This window comes from Cavia porcellus, unplaced genomic scaffold, assembly GCF_034190915.1.
Source record: "Cavia porcellus strain 051 isolate PalLab524CR breed Dunkin Hartley unplaced genomic scaffold, mCavPor4.1 scaffold_1, whole genome shotgun sequence".
Taxonomy (NCBI): domain Eukaryota; kingdom Metazoa; phylum Chordata; class Mammalia; order Rodentia; family Caviidae; genus Cavia; species Cavia porcellus.
This window is the reverse complement of record NW_026947484.1, coordinates 159273402-159290753: the sequence shown is the minus strand read 5'-3', so window position 1 is coordinate 159290753 and position 17352 is coordinate 159273402. Positions and strand designations below refer to the sequence as shown.

Sequence of the window (17352 nt, the reverse complement as noted above, 5' to 3'; positions counted from 1 at the left end):
GAGAAGAAGGAGGAGGGCATTTTGGGTTCTGAGCTGGGCTGGGCACAGCCATACACAGTGAGCACCTCGGCCGCAGGTCCTCTGCTGGCTGTGAGACCTGAAGCCAAGCGTCCAGCACATCCTGGATCCTGCCTGTCTTCCAAACCTGCCTCCCAGATCCCTCGGACTCAGTGAGCTCCTGGGATCTTCCAGCATCTGTGCTCTGAGCTAGGAGTCAGCTGCTACTGTTTGTTTCCCAGCGCCGAGGCTAGGAGAGGACATGAGAGCTCTGAAATCAGAAGATATTTCCAGGCTTCCTCTTACGATACTGGTCAATAGCATAAGTTAATTAGAAATGGATGCTGGAGGAAAGGATTTTGAAATATTCCCTAGTGCCTGTCATAGAACAAAAGCTAATATTAAGAAGTTTGCTTTGGGATTCAGGCAAATCGTTTGTCTATTCTTGGAGGAAATTATTACCATTAAATAAAACCTGCCACCCAGCATGTTGACTGTTAGCACAGCCTCTGATTTACAAAGAGAAAGTCAGTTGCCAGGTTAATGGCAAACCCAGGCTACCATTGCTCTTTATGCAAAAATCAAGACAGAGCCCCTTTCTTCTTTGCTGGTCACCTCGCTATGGTGCTTAGGTTGTATTTGTGAGCTCTTAAAGCCTTCTAAAGCCACCTCTGCTTCACTGTAAGCCTCTCATGGCACCCTTAACTCATTTCTGGAAAATCCACTAAGCAAAATCTTTAATCATAGCTTCATAAAACTCACCATTAGCCTTCAAAGATGAAACAGGCCCGAGATCTTTTTGTCATTGAACGATGCAAAACAAGAAAGAAATATCTCTGACATTTAAGCAGTGTTTCAATGTAGCATACACACTGAAATAGTATAATTCTGCTCTAAAAGCAGAATTAAAATCCCACGGGCAGAGTGTAAATATAAACCTGTCAACATGAAGCTTCAAAACAGGAATGCAGGCCTAGCTGAGGAGCTGGGTCATTCCTCAGAAGCAGCAACTGGTGTGGAAATTCTGAAGCCAGGAAAGACACAAAGGTAGCAACCCAAAGAACCCTGACTTGAGTCTCCCACCAGGCCATTCCCACTCATGACCTCTAAAAATTATGTGAATCAAGCAGCTCCTCTCCCTTCCTTTCTTTCCTTTCACTCAATCTAGTTTGAATTGAGTTTCTTTTGTTTGTAACCAAATGATCCTGATTTTTAAATGTAGGAGATATGAACTTGAGAATTGCTTCCAATATGGGAGAAGACAAACAAGAATAATCACTCATTTAACAATGAATGCAATGGACGAGTCCTTCTGATACCTGGTCGAGAAATTAACTTTGTCTAGACTTGGTTCTGGGCATCATGCTTCTTAGAACATTCCACTATTCTATCAGCAAGCTTTGCTACTTGTGTTTCTGCATGACTGTTCTAATTTGCATCTCAGCAAGAGAAACAGCACCTATAAGACCCAACTTACATCCGGACCCAGCCAGAGGATGTGTGTAAACTGAGAGTGGTCACCTCCTTGTTAGAAGGAATCAATGGGAAGTCATTGGTGTCTCCAAGAACACCAGAGGTCCAGAGAGGAAGGCAGGACCCTACTTCCTGCCCCAGTCAAAGGATGGCGGGGCAAGATGCTGAAGAATGCCTGGGAAGTTCACTTGGTGAAAATGTCCACCACTCTGCTCCAACTTGAACTGTCAGCCCCTCTCACCTGACAGCCTTCTCACTGGTTTTCTATTGTCACTTCTTGCCCCTGAAATTCGGTCTCCACTCAGCTACCAGATACCCCTTTTGAAAACATGAACCCAGTCGTGTTTACTCCCGCTTCAGACCTTCCAGTGGTTCTTACAAAACCCCAAAGCTCCTGGGTATGGTCTTAGCGCTCCGGGTCTCCACAGCCCCTCTGACCTCAGTTTATAGCACGGCCTCTTATGCTCTTATTGCATTTTGGTTTCACTGGCCAAGAGGACATCGCTTCCCTCTGCCCGATATGCTCTTCCTATAGATAGTTCCTGCCCGACCCTTTCTTTCCCTCCCAGAGACACTGTCTCTGACAGCTCAGTCCACACAAAGTCTCATGTCATCCTATATCACTATGTCAGCCTGATTTACTTTCTCAACAGTGTTTCTGGCATCCTGACTGCTAGTTTATTTATCCCTGTGTCGCCTCTCTCCATCCACTAGAACAAAAGTTTCCAGACAGCATGCAACTAATGTAAGTCACCAAGGCACTGCTAGCACCTCGGACCATACCCTACACCTGGGACATACTCAGAAATAACTCTTGAATGTGTGCATGGATGAGTGACTTTGCAAAGGTTCTGAGCTTGAAAAGTGCACAGGGTAAGTAACGTTGCTTTTTTCCAGCGACAGCCTCCAGTTTCTACAGGAATTACAGTGCAGACATGTTCCTTGAGAACGAGGGGTCATGTGGATTGTACTGCAGGAGCTGCAGCTCCATATCTAACATGCAATCAATGGTCAACAAATAGCTGTTAGATCAGTTAATGAATTTGCAGCCACGTTCAAGCCATTGTCAGGGTCATTCAAAGTACTTTCTGGCTGAAAAATCCAAGTAAAACTCTTCAATGGTTACCACAAAATTATAGGACACACAACTTTAAAAGTAAAAGCTGTCTCTCCTGAAAACAAGTTTGTTTTGGACTCACTGAGGCTAGGGCTGAACATACTTGGACTGCTCCAGCTATTAAAGAGGAAACAGTTTCTTAAAGATAAGCCTGAGCACATATGCAGAGGGGATCAATTGCATGGTGAATTCTGAAAATTTGTAAACATATATCACAGTAAAAGATACCTCATCCGTAATCTGCATCAAAATTCTCCCCCTTACTGGGAGCCTGTTGATCCCACCGTTCTCGTGACTTCCCGCAGCAGCTCTGGAAGTCCTCTTTCCTCGGTGTCTTTAGCTGTGCTTCACGGCGGTGCTGAATCGATTTAATACACATGCTTTTCCTGTTCATTTTGACTTTGGGGATGAGCCTGAAGTCACACAGTGCCAGATGGGGTGAGTCCAGTGGATGAGGACACAGTGTCACATGTTTATGACCCTGCCTTTCTCTTGGACAGCGTTTGGCAGCAATATTCACATTTTTTATTAAGTCTCAACATGAAAGAGGACTTCAGAAGGCGGCAAGGACGATGGGCTGAGCGTGGTCACAGTGAGGAGGAGGAGGAGGAGGAGGAAGAGGAGAAGGATTTTGAGAGAGATTCACAGCTGTATGTCTTTCACTGTAATAACCTTTTAAAAAAATCTCACCTTGGTGAATTTCCATCTCTGCTCTTTAGAATTAAGATACCATGTTTCACCCTAGCTGGAAAGACACTGAAGCAACCTGGAGGGATTCTTTCCAAATGCGCTAGTAACTGGGAACAGAAGGGAAGCAGCTCTTCTAAAAATTCCCAGTATGTGGACGCTTTCCTGTCCTTAAATTCCAATGGGTAGAATTGAAAATTAATCTTTCATCACCGATTTTCTTTTACAATGTGCCTTCCCTGGGGAGGTACTGTGGAGCCTGGGCGTGACAGGGAAGAACTGGTTCCAGCAGAAACAGAGGAGCTTTCCATTCCTGCCCCTTCTGCGAGGAATTCTCCCTCTGGTCTCTGCACAGATCCCCAGCTGCCTCCCCACCAGGTCCCCACCAAGCTATTTCCCTCCCATCCCTCAAGGTGGTGCCTCAGGAAAATGCGTTTCCTCTCCTGGCCTGGTCTACACATCTCCATCTCCATCTCTATCTCCATCTGCTCCAGCTCAAGAGCTCTGCTGTTCCACTCCTCTGATGCACACTACAACCCGTGTTATCTCTCAAGCAAGTAAAGTAGATCCAATCACTTGGAGCTCTCCATTGTGCAGACCTAGAAATCCTAACTCCAGGCACTGTACTATCTGGCTTCCCTACCCACCTGGGTCCCCAAAGTGCCATCTAGGTCACACCCACCACCCAGGGCTTCTACTGTGTTTTAGGCTGATGGTTTTCCAGGCGGCTCTTCCTGCACCCGAGGGCCTCCTCTTCCAAGACTCATGATAACGCCCTGTTCTCAGAGATGCTCACACTAGCCTGGGAACCCCACCCCTGCATCCAGGGGGGCCTCTCTTCAACAGCTGCCAGGGCACCTGCCTCCTGCAGGCCTAACATGTTCCCCATGTTAATATAGCTAAGGTAGTGTCCAGAGTTGTCCAACTCCTCTCTCTAGGTGGGGAAAGCAGGGGCCACTGTAATAGTGGTGGTAAATATGTTATGATTAAGCTTCCATGGTGAAATTCTGGGCCGTATATATATGCATATACAAAGCAAACACAGCTGACACTCCCGGGTGGACCGATGCTCACCTGGGAAGAGGAAGGTGGAGCTGTACCAGCCCAGCTTGCATCTTCAGGAAAGAGGAAAGCAAGGCCTGGGAAGTTGGAGCAGAGCGGCCTGGCTACCTTCACTAGAGGGAAAAGACCCAGAAAAGCTGAAACAGAAATGCAGAGCTACCCTCAGGTGACGCACATACAACTCAGGGCCTGAGGGCGCAAGTGGAGGGCTGGTTCTGAAGTAGTGGTGGCCCAAGGGCAGCAGGCTTATGGCGGCTCTGGTCCTTTGTGGAATTACGGCTGAGCATCAGGGTGAGCCCAGTCAGTGCGCTCTCTATGACGGACTGGCTTCAGCTTGGACAAGGCCTGTTGGTCTTTAGGGGCATCCAGCAGCACTGCCCTGCAGCCCGTAGAAGGCTAATTAGTAGCAGAGGTACCATTCAGAGCAATGAAAGTGACCACAGGAAGACCCATCTGTTCACTGGAATGGTCATGTCTGTCTATCTTAGCATCAAAAAGGAAGAGACCACATCTGCTCAGTTTACCATCAACGCTGCTGCGGACAGCTGCTCAGACTACACACTGCTGGACTCCAACAAGTGTCATTCATGCAGAGCGTAATTCATCTAAATAGCACCCCCAAGAGCCATGGGACTGCTTAATCCATTCAGTGCCAAGAAACAGCCCTGGTTTCCATTGTACCATCAGGTTAGTCGCAGTGGTAGGAACACAGCAAACACTCAAGCAGCATCTACAAACACTACATCAAAAAAACTGTCTCTTTCTACACCTCTCTATTCTGCTCTTAAGAAGTCTTGAGGTGTTTTTACCCAGGTATCTAGTTCAGGATCTCCAGCGGGGACCTCTTTATCTTTTTTGAGCCGCAGGAAGTTGAAACTGGGTGGAAGGTGAAGCTGGTTATCACTGCATCTCACTGACAAGAGGGGGGGCCGGAATGATAAGTGAGTTGCCCCACTTGGTGAGAAAGGCAAGTGCAGGGAAGGGCTCTGGCCATCCAGTCTTTGGCTTAGGAGTAGGCCGTAGGGCCTTTCTTCTCTCTAGGGCAAGGCATTCAAGATCTGCCGCCATCTCTGATTCCGATAATGCTTTCCACAGCAAAAAGTGACCAGGGAACTCACACATCAATACAGCAGTTAAGGTTCCACCATATTGTATTGTGAATTCTCCGAAATTAATTTTAGCTTGGAAATCTCCTTTTCATCATCTCCAGTTCTCATGAATCATACCAACAATAGCATATTCCTAATCACAGGAAATGACAGTGATTGAGTATTCAGAGAGAAGCAAATATATACACACCAAATCTACTTTGAGGAAGTATCAAAGATTTAGTGAAAGGTATGCTTCAAAAATTACATTTGATTTTTATATTAATAAGTGCTTAAAATAGGCTTTCAGCTCTAATATGACCTGTTACCTTTATATTACCAAGTTTTTTGAATAACAGTGTTATTTGGTGCAAGATTTAGTGTATATTTTTATTACATGGTTTTTACTTTAAATTAGTAGCTAGTTTTCTTTTTCCTGACAGAATTAAATTGTGAATTATCAAGCCTCCATTTCTACATCTGTCACATTTTTTTTTTATTTTTAGATTTAAGGTCCTCCACATATCTGTCATGAAATCAGTACTGCTAAGGTAGTGGACAGATTTTGAGGAAGCACTAAGGTTGGGCACTGAAATGTCCTTTCTATGAATGCTGACCAGAGACTACCTGGGCAAGTCACTCTGTGGGGGAAAAAATCATTTTGTAGGCTGCTAAAGAATATGATTGTGCTGTCACTACCTGATCAAACTGTGTGAGGCAGTGTGCCCTGCTACGATTCCCACACTTCGGTCTCATGTAAGACTTGTGTAAATTCAGTTTCAGGCTGGGAGCAGATAGCAGAGGCTCCTTTCATTCCATATGTCCTGATTATCTGTGAAAACATGCAGAAAACTGAGGCCTGGGCTGCACTTTTAGGAAGTCTGGAGAATGACTTCAGGTAGTGCAGCAAGCTAAACTCACCTATTCCACTGAAAAGAGGTCTCTGTCGCCCCAAAGAGCAGCAGGAAGAGGGCACTGGCTGGAAGGAGCACCCGCCACCCAGGATGGGGCAGCGGGTGCAACCCACAGTCACCTCCAGCACAGAGGGATGCCTGAGGTGGAGAGCAGACAGCTCGATGCAGAAGTCTTCTCCATCGGACAGGCACAAAGTGGGACTCTACACTCTGGGGCAGAGGTCCTTGGGCTCAAGGGAAAAGAGAAATGGGATCCACCATGTTTTACATTTAGGAAGCTAAGTGGCAGCTGCAAAGGGAATGGCTTCTCAGAGAGCAGACGAGACATAGTACCTGAGAAAGGAGAGAAGGAGCACACTGCAAGGCCTTATAAAATGTATGCACATTTACTTCAATGTCTTTCTTAAGTTTTTTGCTCCTTTGGAAAAAGTCGCATTCTCCAGCACACTCTTTGCTTTGTTTTGCTGGTGAAGTATAAGTATCCAAGCTGTGAATCATTACTTGCCTTTTTTCTTCAGGAGTTTTGAAGAAAAGGTGTTGGAATACAGAGTCAACCTTGTTGTCCAGCCAAACTTCAGATGGAGGGAATATTTCCAGCTTGCAGAAAGGACTCGGCAATAAGGCATCTTCATACACCGCACCCCCTCCCACTGGGTTCATGTATATTTATCTTGCTTTCTGTTACATTCCCGTGAAATGGGATGGATGGGTGTTCTTATTTCAGTTTTACACAGGACAAAAGAAAGTAGTTCACAAAGATATGAAGTGGCTGTCTAAGGTTACACACCTAGTGGCCTTCACAAGTGAGACTAGCATCTGTCTTTCAATTCTGGTGCTCAGGTATTCAGTCAGTAAGCATGAAATGGGCACATGTTGCATTGCAGGAAGTTATGATCGTTCCTAGGAAGTGAATAAATTATGCATAACACAGACCCTGTACCTTCCCTCAGGAGATCTAAGAGAACAGAAAGACAGTCACTATGTACAGTGAAGTGTGACTCAGTCTATGATGCGGAAATGCAGGGTGCTTCAGGCCTAGAGGCTGGGCCACCCAACCAAGCCTGGAGACTCAAGGAAGCCTTCTCCAAGGAAGAGAACTAGAACCTTGAACAACTCAAGAGAGAGGCTACTTAAAATCACAGTTGCCATGCTGTAGTGTCACTTCTGAGTGTGTGCACCTGTGTGCCTCTCATTTAGGAACTGCGGTGGCTGGCCCACCGCAGCCAGCTACAAATGCTTCCGGTGCATATTCCTCGCATCATGTTTACCTTTTTATTGATAAGATAGAAACAGAACGCAAAGAAAAGTTAATGTACCAGCTGTGCCTGATGGAACACACCCTCAGATCCAGCTCTCTGGAAGGCTGAGGAATGAGGTTCACAAGTTTGAGGTCAGCCTGAGCAAGTTAACAATTGAGCATGACACTGTTTTAAAATTAAGTAAGGGTAGGGTGGGAGGGGGAATGTAGCTCAGTGAAAATGCCTGACACTATTTTTTAAAAAAAGAAAGAACCCAAAAAAAAGTAAAGAAAAAAATATATTTTACTCTCTTTAATTGATGACAGCTAGAATTTTCTTGAGAAAAATGATTTGAAAAAAACTATCTAATAATCCTCAAGAAGCATATCCAGTGAGAAATGAACTTAAAAGTTCCTATTTATCACCAGGATAAAGAGTTACGGAAAATCTAAGAGGCAGAATTTGACACATAAGTTGTAGATCTTAGAGTTGGAAGCTATAGAAGAGACAAACATCAGTGGATTATAAAAACGCTACAAAAATGTACACAGTGTTGGTGAGGATTTCCCACCACTACTCCCCAGCGATGCACAGGCAAAGCTAAACACTGACAGTGCACACTCGTATTACCTCTTATCATCCCCAGACCCACCGCAGCCAGCTACAAATGCTTCCGGTGCATATTCCTCAGTGTTATTCCCAGAAAACTGAACCTATGGAAACTTTTATAATGGAGTTATTGACCTTTACAGCTTTTTTCAAAGAGAAAGGCTAATGAGTCATATTTATTCCACAACTCTAGACCATCTGAATCTCCTCAAAGATGACAGCTTCAGAAGTTTTTAATTCTTGGCTCTGTCTGATAAACCCCAAATTAAATATCTGCATTTTTAAGCAGTGATTTATCTCATTCATCTTTAAGTTATTCTGGCTTCTGGATACATCATTCACACAATCACCTTATATGTACTAAGGCCAAAGCCCCCACCACTCAGGACTCCCACCCTTAGACAATGATAGCCAAACAATGCCCTGGGAACTGCTTGCTTTGGTTCATTCAATTGAGAGTTTCTCATTCTCAAGAAGAATTTTAAAAAATACTCATGAGATCCCGGATGTCTAGTAGCTCTGCCTCTGTATTTTATGGATTTATATACTGTGTGTATAACTTGCTCAGTGCTGCTAAGACTAGAATTGCTAAATTCTAAGCTAAACAAACAAACAACACAACTAAAAAGAAACTCCAAGTCAGATATCCTGACATATAAATCTGTGTTTAATATTCTTCCTCTGAATTATGTAAATAATAGTGACAATCTTACATGGTACCATTAAATGAGGTAATGCACGGGAAGATTTTTGTGAATGGGAATAGGGAAATAGGAGATGCTCAATAAAAAGTTTTTTATTTTTTATGAACCACTCCTAAGCTTGACCATTTCCAAAAGCATCATTATTCTCTTGCCTTTCTTTCCAACACATCTCCCCCACTGTCTCTACTATGAGGCTCAAGTCACCCTCAAAAGCAAGTCATAACTGATTTCATTTCTCAATTTCCACCTACATCGACCCACACCCTGCAGCCCCACCCATCAACTTTCGTACCTGTTCAAAAAATCCTAAACAAGCTTCTATCACCTATGGCGAGGCAGCAGAATCCATAAGCTGCTGCTCAGGGGCCAAAGACCTCAGCCTGAATCTGTGAACATTTTCAAGTCCCAGTCCCCGGCTGCCCTGGGAGCACCCTGTTCCCACTGCTGGCTTCTGAGGGGTGAGGGGCTTGAAGTCATAATGAGGCCAAGTCAAAGCACCCCACCCCTTCCCAACGCTCACTCCAAATTCTCTTGGAATTTGTTCTGCACGTCAAAGGGATAAATTATATTCTCTGTTGCATAATGGTTCTTTAACTGTTTCACTCATAAATGTGGATATTCTGCTTCTCTAAACCCATCGCAGCACCTGAACCAGTTTTTAATCTATTTAGGGCTGGAGCTGGAGCTTCGTGGTTCAGGGCTTGCCCAGCGTTTGATCCCCAGAACCGCCACCCCTGCACAAAGGAATCAAAACAGAACCTACTGGAGAGTCCTCCTGCAAAAAATTGTGCTGTGGGGCCAGGGATATGGCTCATCAGCACAGTGCCTGCCTGGCAAGTGCAAGGTCCTGAGCTCAAATCCCAGTACCAAACAAAATAAAGACTGGGTTAAAAAACTGTACTAAATAAAAACAGAAAGAACTTGAAAGAATCTCAACTTTTACAAAAAGAGATTATAGAAAGCTTTTCCTAAAGGGCAAGTTCACTTGCTTAATCATTTAAGCAATATGTTAAATATGGCAGAAATTAGCAGGCAGAGATGATCAGGAATTGAAGAGTACTATCACATCCTGGAAAAGAGCATTACTTCTGTGAAATAGTGTATCACGTATCTACTACATGTGGCTTATTAGAAACAAATGCCACTCAGCTCTATCAGTGATTCCTTAAATTAAAAAGAAAACCACAACTGTGTTGAGAAATGTCTTTTCTTATTTGAGAACAGCTTTTTGTAGTTGGAGACACTGAATATGGAATTTGCTGATTCAAAATAAAGGCAAATACCTTCAAGGCTGCTTGCATCCTGTTCCGATGCTGAGGACAAGAAGCTGTCTCTCCTACCTCTCTTTTTACAATGCTGATAGCTCACTTAGTAGGCAGGGTTTTAAAGACAGCTACAGTGTTACCCAGAATTACCAGTCTTGGGGTGCCAGGTTACCAAAGTACGAAATATACTCAGAGCTTCCTTTAAACTAAGACTTCCTATTTCTAAAAGCTTGGACATTATTTCTAATAACTGGACTGTTTGGTGGTCATAGTTCATGGAAAAATAAAACCATAATAAGTGAGTCTGTATCACTGAGTCCTCCGGCTCATTCTAACAGAATAGTAATGTGACACTTTACATAAACGGTGACTAAGAAATGTAGATCATCTACCATGGCAATATTATTTCCCTCTTAATTTCATGTCTCATCCCTCATCACCCCCTACTTCATTTCGTATCTTAGTATTTTGCAAAAGTTTCTAGGAAAAAGAAAAAAAAAGCTTTTGCTTGAACATACAGAAGCTTTCCGGCTAAGTATCTACACAGTAAGAACTTGTGGCAGGTGGGATGTTTCTTGCTATAGTATCTCAGGTCTCCTAAGTTTCTTAGTATTACAGCCATAATTCTCTCCAAGACAAGGTATATCCAGGGCCCTCTCAAGTAAGGAGTTGGCACAACTAGATTAATATCTCATGCCCAACTCAACCAAAGCTAATAGGAAATCTACAGTGCACTCATAGTTTAACAATGTGTAATAAGTGATTTTTCACTTTAACAGTGTTACACTGAAAATTTTAATTCACTGGGTTCTAGTGTTTTCATTCTTGTAGTTCCCAAACCTATTAAGAAAGCAGTTTTATAGGTTTCTTCTTCTGAAATAATGCCAACTTTGTGCCAAGAGCTTTCTGAAGATACATGGAGATTTAATTTCAGTGGTGAACAAAATAGAAGATGAAATCCGTTCCTTAAAAGAAAAAAAAAAAACCTACACTGCAATTGTGAATCTCTCCTTGATTTGATCATAAGTTGAATTCCCTTAATGTTTTAAGAAGCAAATTAATAAAGTGATACAATGCTACATGTCAATAAATGTTACCTGAATAAGGATATAAACTGAAATTCAGTAAGATTAGTTTTAAATACAGTTTTTTTGCAGAGAGTGAGTTTGGCCATCTTAACTTACAACTTTTCAGATCAACCTGTATTCTTCCTGAGGCCACTGTACTCATGTTATTAAACCAAATTTTCCAAATAGAAAACAACATAGTTTCTCTCCTATTTTAAAACAACAACAACAAAATGAACGATAAAACATGTAAGTGATTTGTACTTCACGGACAAGCATTTTATTCACAGGGTTCGACTGCATTTTTTAGGTTGTAAATAGTGTGGCATGGCAAACTCAATGCGTGGGGCTCAAATGACAATTGTGAAACTTCATGTACTCCCTTTGCCTTTACGGTTAGGTTACCCTCATTCCAATGTTATGTTGAGAGCTTTTTATCTTTGGTCTGACCGAAGATACTCCATTCCTCAACCATAGAAGTAAATATGTCTAAAATTGGTGTTGGTTGTGATAAACCAAATGATGACATCACTCCGAGTTCCCGCTCACAGAACACAGAGCTGCCACTACACTACACGGGGACTTGTGGGTAGTTCCCTCCCAGCGTGACGCCTCCTGGGTCCACATCACTGATCTGGAGCCAAGATTTGTGTTCAAAGGTCTCTCCCTATTTACACACAGGGATTCAGCTGTCAACCGTAGGGGAGAGAAAGGAACTACATACATCTCAGTCCTTCAGGACAAAAAACTGAACAGGGCACAGCACTGCCTGTCAATCAATGTCTTTAAAGTCACCGAACTCTTTTACCTTAGTTAAAATAGCAACTTTGATGTTATGCATATTTTATTACAAATTGATCAAACAACTATGTGATGAATTTTGCAAACTCCCTCCCTGTGTTTCAGAGGTTGTCCACAACTGTATAGAAAGTTTCCAAGTCCAATATACAATCAGTGAGCGCTGTGACTCTAATTGGGGCGCTCTGTCTGCAATGTCTACCTAGCTCCGCTGCCTGCATCCTAAGTAAGCGCCCATTCTTCCGCAATCAGGAAACGGAGGTACTCACACAACTTTGGAGCTTAAACGCCCCAGAAGAAAACCTCAAAAAAAAAAAAAATACCCTGAGAAAAAGGGGGTAGGAGGCACTCAAGCATGCTCCCCTGTGGAGCGCTGGGGTGCTAAGCTGGGAAGAGGGGAGCCCCTTATCTCCTACCCGCAGGGTGCCCCTTACCCAGTGCGGCAGGGCTACAAGAGCAAGCAGACGCAGTGGGGAGGAGGGAGTCACTGGCTGCGGGCTCCTGGAGCGCGTCCCTGAGGGGCCAGCCTCCCTTCCAGGCCTGTAGCGCACTGCTGCTCCGAGCGCACGGTTCCCTCTCTAGCCTCCAGCCAGGAGTACATGGAGTGAGGAAGGTGATCACCCTCTGCTCCCTGAGGCCTTACAGCGGCTCGACGATGCCAGCGGGTGATGCTTGCAGTGCCCGCCCGGGTCGCGGGTATGGGACTTTGGCAGATGCAATTTGCTCGCCTTAACTCTGTAGAATAAGACACACTGGAAATAACGAGAAAACGCACAGCGCCAGGCCATCGTGGTCATCTCCCCGTTTTGCTGCTACTTCTGCACCCAGGACAAACTTGTGTCTGTGCATAGGCACCGCACAGGTACCTGGCAATCCCTAGCCTTCCCTCGACCAGAGTGAGCGTGGTCGACCTGGAGTCGCTTGGCGCGCACAACCAACCGGTGCATGGCTAGGGCCCTTTGCACATAGACCGCCCTCAGGGCGCCGGGAGCGCGACCAGCACAGCGGAAAGAGCAGCCTCGGTGAGACTCCAAGGTGCCAAACACGTCTGGCCAGCGCAGCAGCTCCTCGCGGTCCCCATTTCCAGCCCGCCGCGACCCTGCGCGCCCCGGAAGCACCTACCAAGAGCGGCGACCAGCAGACCGACAGCACGCACATGATGCCCATGAGCTGGATGGCCGTCTCGGTGGTGATGCGGCCCCACTGGGCGCTGGACTGCGCCGCTGCCGTTTTGGCCCGGCAGCGGGACACCAGGGCCTTAATGGTGGCCAGGTTGCAGGTAAAGGTGACCGTCAGCGCCAGGAGCCCCAGGAAGGCGAAGGTGGAGGCGAAGAAGAGGTTGCCCCTGTTGGGCGCGGAGGAGGAGCCGGTCCCGTTGCCTCCTCGCGCGGTGCTGATGAAGCACCATGTCCCAGGCCACTGGACAGTGTACTGACCCACGCCCAGCACCGGCAGCAGGGCAAAGGCGAGCCCGGCCAGCCACACGCCGAGCAGCACGGCGCGCGTGGCGCGCGTCTTCATGTGGCTCGCATACCAGTGCGGCGCGCGGATGGCCAGCGCGCGCTCGACGGCCATGGCGCTGGCGATGAAGAGCGAGGACAGCCCAAAGACCGTCATGGTGAGGCCGAAGAAGGTGCACAGCCGGCCCGACGGGTCGTGCTGCTCCCAGCGCTGCTGCGACAGGTACACGACGATGACCACTGGGCTGGTGAGCAGCTGGCCGACCAGGTCGGTTAGCGCCAGCCAGCCGATGCACAGCAGGAAGGACTTCTTGCGCTTGCTCTCCCGGCGCCGGTAGCTCCGCGACACGAGCAGCATGGCCAGCGCGTTGCCCACGAAGCCCGTGAGCATCATGGTGATGGGGAAAGCCACTGACACGGAGCCGCAGTCCTCGCCCGGCCCCGGCGGCGCTCGGCTCAGGTTGCTCCGAGCCTCGGCCGAGCGCTCGGGCGCCCACATGCCGGGGTCCGAGTGGTTGAGGCGGGTGCAGAAGGGGGCGCCCCCGCCGTCGCCCCTGGGCTCCTTCATGTCGGCTTCGAGGTGCGGACGCGTCGGGGCCCGCAGCGCACAGGCAGGGAGAGCGGGCGCGTAGGGCGCTGGCGGTGGCCTGGGGTGGCGGCGACCCGACCCGGACCCGGGCTGCGCTCCATGGTGAGGGGCGCGCGGCCGGCTCCTCGTCCGCACGCGGCCGGCGATCGGGGCCCCAGAGACGGCGCCGCTCCGGGCGCCGCGGTGCCCGCCCCGCTAGCTATAAGGCCGAGGGGCGGGGCGCCCCGGCCGTGGGCAGGGAAGGGGGAGGAGGCGGGAGGGAGCGGCGGAGCCTGTGGGGCCCTGGCCAGCTAGCTCCTCGCAGCCGCTGGGCTGGGAAAACCTGCAGCGGACTCCGCCCGGCCGGGCACGCCCTGCGCCCGCGCCTCCCCAGCCCGGCTGAGCCGCCCCGGCGCGCTTCCTGGCAGGGCGGACCTGGCGCTCCTTTTCTAGTCGCAGACGCTCGCCGGACCGAGCCTCCCCCAGCAGCCTTTCGCAACTTGTGGGTGTCAATCACCTGCCCCCCGGGGATCCCGCGCAGCCACCGCCCGTGCGTGGCCCAGCTTGCAGGGTTTCCTTCCCACCTCGAGCCTCTAGAACCACCGCGGAAAGGCCGCGCTGTTCCGTCCCCCCAACGCCATTGAAAGTATACAGTGAACAGTGACCAGAGATGCAGGGGAACGACCCAAACAACACCCGGCGGCTGGACGCAAAGGAGAAACCTCGATCACCGCCCCTCACTTAATCTTGCGCTCCTTCCCGGAAAAGAGCGCTGGGGCCTGAGAGGCTGCAGGCAGTGACACCACCTGCTCTCTGCATCAGGGAAACCCTCTGCCGCCAGCCCAGGGGAAGGAAAGAGGGGAGAGCAGGGGCGAGGCACCCCCAAAAAGCCTCCAGCTGTCACGGATCCCTTCCCCACGGAACGGGAACTGGCAACGGTGTTCAGACGTCACGGAGTTAACCTATGCGGAAACTTGGGAAGCAGGCGTAGTAGCCTAGCATTCCTGTCTTTCAGGAAGCCAGTAGGTTAGGTATTTTCACAAGCTTTTTCTCGTTTTAACACACAGATCCTGCAAAAGTACTGTTACTATCGTTATTTCTGTGTTTAGGTGAGGTCACCGGAAGCCCAGTGACAGGAAGGGCCCAGCGCTGGTGAGCAGGTTCCCAGTCCCTTCTTACTTGAAGCAGCTCTCCATGGACTCCAAACCGCGGTATGCAGATGAAAATGAAAACTGATAGAGCACTCCTCAGCTGTAAAGCATAAACCCGAATCCTCTGGAAGGGATGCGTGCCCCGAGACCACGCCGAGTGAGATAAATCAGACACACAAGCTTACATGTCAAACTCCGAATAGAATAAAATAAAAGGTAGCGAATAGGAAGTAGGAATAAAAAAGAACTTTTGCAAAAGGGAAGGAGACAAAGAGGGGAGAAAAAGGGGTTGTAAAAAGATGTCTAACGTCCCATGAGGAGTGTAACCATTATCCACTACAAACATACTGTACTAGTGTAAAAGTTAAAGTTGAAAAAGAAGAAAAAAATCATTATGAAGACGTTTTCTCCAAAGCTTGTGGGGAGGGCCTGGCTTTTCTGCCTCTTCACATTGTCCAGTAAATAATAAGATTTTGAAAACTATCCTCAAACTTTATTTTCCCCATATTTAAAAAAAAGTAGAGCTAAGTGTGTAATACTTTAAGATTGACAAGAATTAGATTTGCAACAGGCCCTCAGCTGCCTGCCTTTCGGATCTTAGCTGACGTCTTGCTTGGTAGAAGTGGGGAGAAATGAGAATGGGACCCGAAACTCTGCGTCCCTTCTCTGCTCTTATGCAGTTATCACAAGATTGTTTTTTTACATTTTTGTTTTATTAAAATATCATCATTAGGCCAGCTGTCCAGCTCAGCAGGCACAACTGCCAGGCAAGCACGAGGGCTTGAGTTCAATCCCCCGTACAAAAAAAAAAGGTCACGATTACAATAAAAACTTGGAAGAAATAGTAATGTGATTTACTTCTTTTCCCTAAACTTTTGTCTTATTTTTAATCAATCTCAAATTCATATTTGGGAAAGTATTTTTCCAGAATAAAGACGTTTTTAAAAATGATGCCTGGTTATTCTTAGATTATCTGTAAATTTGGGTGAAGGTCCATATCAAACTTAAATTTTTCTGCACTTAATAAAATTGTATTTAAAAATTTAAGAACATTTCAGGATTCATGTAGCCAAGGTAGTAATTTCTCCATTCTATTCTTATTTACAAATATTTAATTCATTAAAATTCTTCATTGCTCTGCATCCTATAACCAAGTGGGCTTCATGAGGACTGCAAGGGGTCAGGTCATGTAACAGCCAAGAATGTAAGCCTCCAGTATCCACCTTGTCATCAAATGTCAAATATGCTGTGTCCCAGGTCTTCTGTTGTAACACTTCCTTTTTTCAGCATTTTCTTTCGTCGTAAATTTGTTCTGCAGCTATTCACTTTGTAGACAAGAGACTTTGAGGGCATGAGTAACAATACCAAGAGGGTATCTGGGTTCTGGCTGGCATTTTTGGTTCAGTTACAACTGTCTGCATTGCGCTGATCTGAACCACCACCACCCTCTAGTGCTCCAAAGGCAAATAACATGCAGTACACTTCACTGAGAATTCTAAATGACTGCGGCATGCTTTCCTTACAGAACCTGCCTCCCTAGACTTACTCACTAGTATTTAACTACAGTTGTTTTCCTTCAAGTTCACAAAGTTGCATCTCCAATCATTCCATTAGTGGAGGATTAAATGGAAAGATCTCATGCTCAGATGTTTTAATTTCTAAAGCATATGTTCACTATGTTTAAACTTTTCTGCAGTCACACAAGTTGTTTAGCTGTATCCCTCCTGGATAGTTTTATATTTACAACACATATCAATATTTATCTAGTGTTCACTAATTTTGATACTTCCACCAAGAATATTAAACATGGATATAGAACAATAAGAAGGGACCCAAAGATGTAGCTCAGGGGTAGAGAGCTCAGGTGGCATGTACCAGGACCTGAGTTTGATCCTCAGCACCAAATAAAAAACAGAAAGACTAACAATTACCTTCATATAATCAGGCCATCATTAACTCATGATGGAATGTATTTGAAAATTCTTCTATGTGAACTAATGGTTAAGTATTGTTCATTTGTACAGTAAATACTCAACGAGTACTCTGCTTCAGACAGGTTCTCACGAGGGAAACAACAGTGACATGTAAAAGCCAACATGTTAATGTATATTAATGGGAATCTCTACATAATTGCTCTTCTGTCTCTAGGAGAAA

General features: G+C 46.4%; 1 protein-coding gene across 4 annotated transcripts in view; it reads right to left on the bottom strand.

The window, feature by feature from the left end:
• The window catches only part of Ptger3 (prostaglandin E receptor 3), a 172355-nt gene extending 157563 nt beyond the window's left edge, over positions 1–14792 (bottom strand). For 3 of the 4 annotated variants that reach the window (XR_010050545.1, XR_010050551.1, XM_063258314.1), the window contains exon 1: positions 13142–14788. Coding sequence is in view for 2 of the 4 variants with exons in the window: in XM_063258314.1 (XP_063114384.1) it covers positions 13142–14047 (906 nt within the window). In the remaining 2 variants the exon portion in view is untranslated. Of the gene's footprint in view, positions 1–13141 lie in introns of all 4 variants that reach the window. The other variant, XM_063258307.1, reaches the window with a different exon arrangement.
• Positions 14793–17352: the final 2560 nt, after the last annotated feature.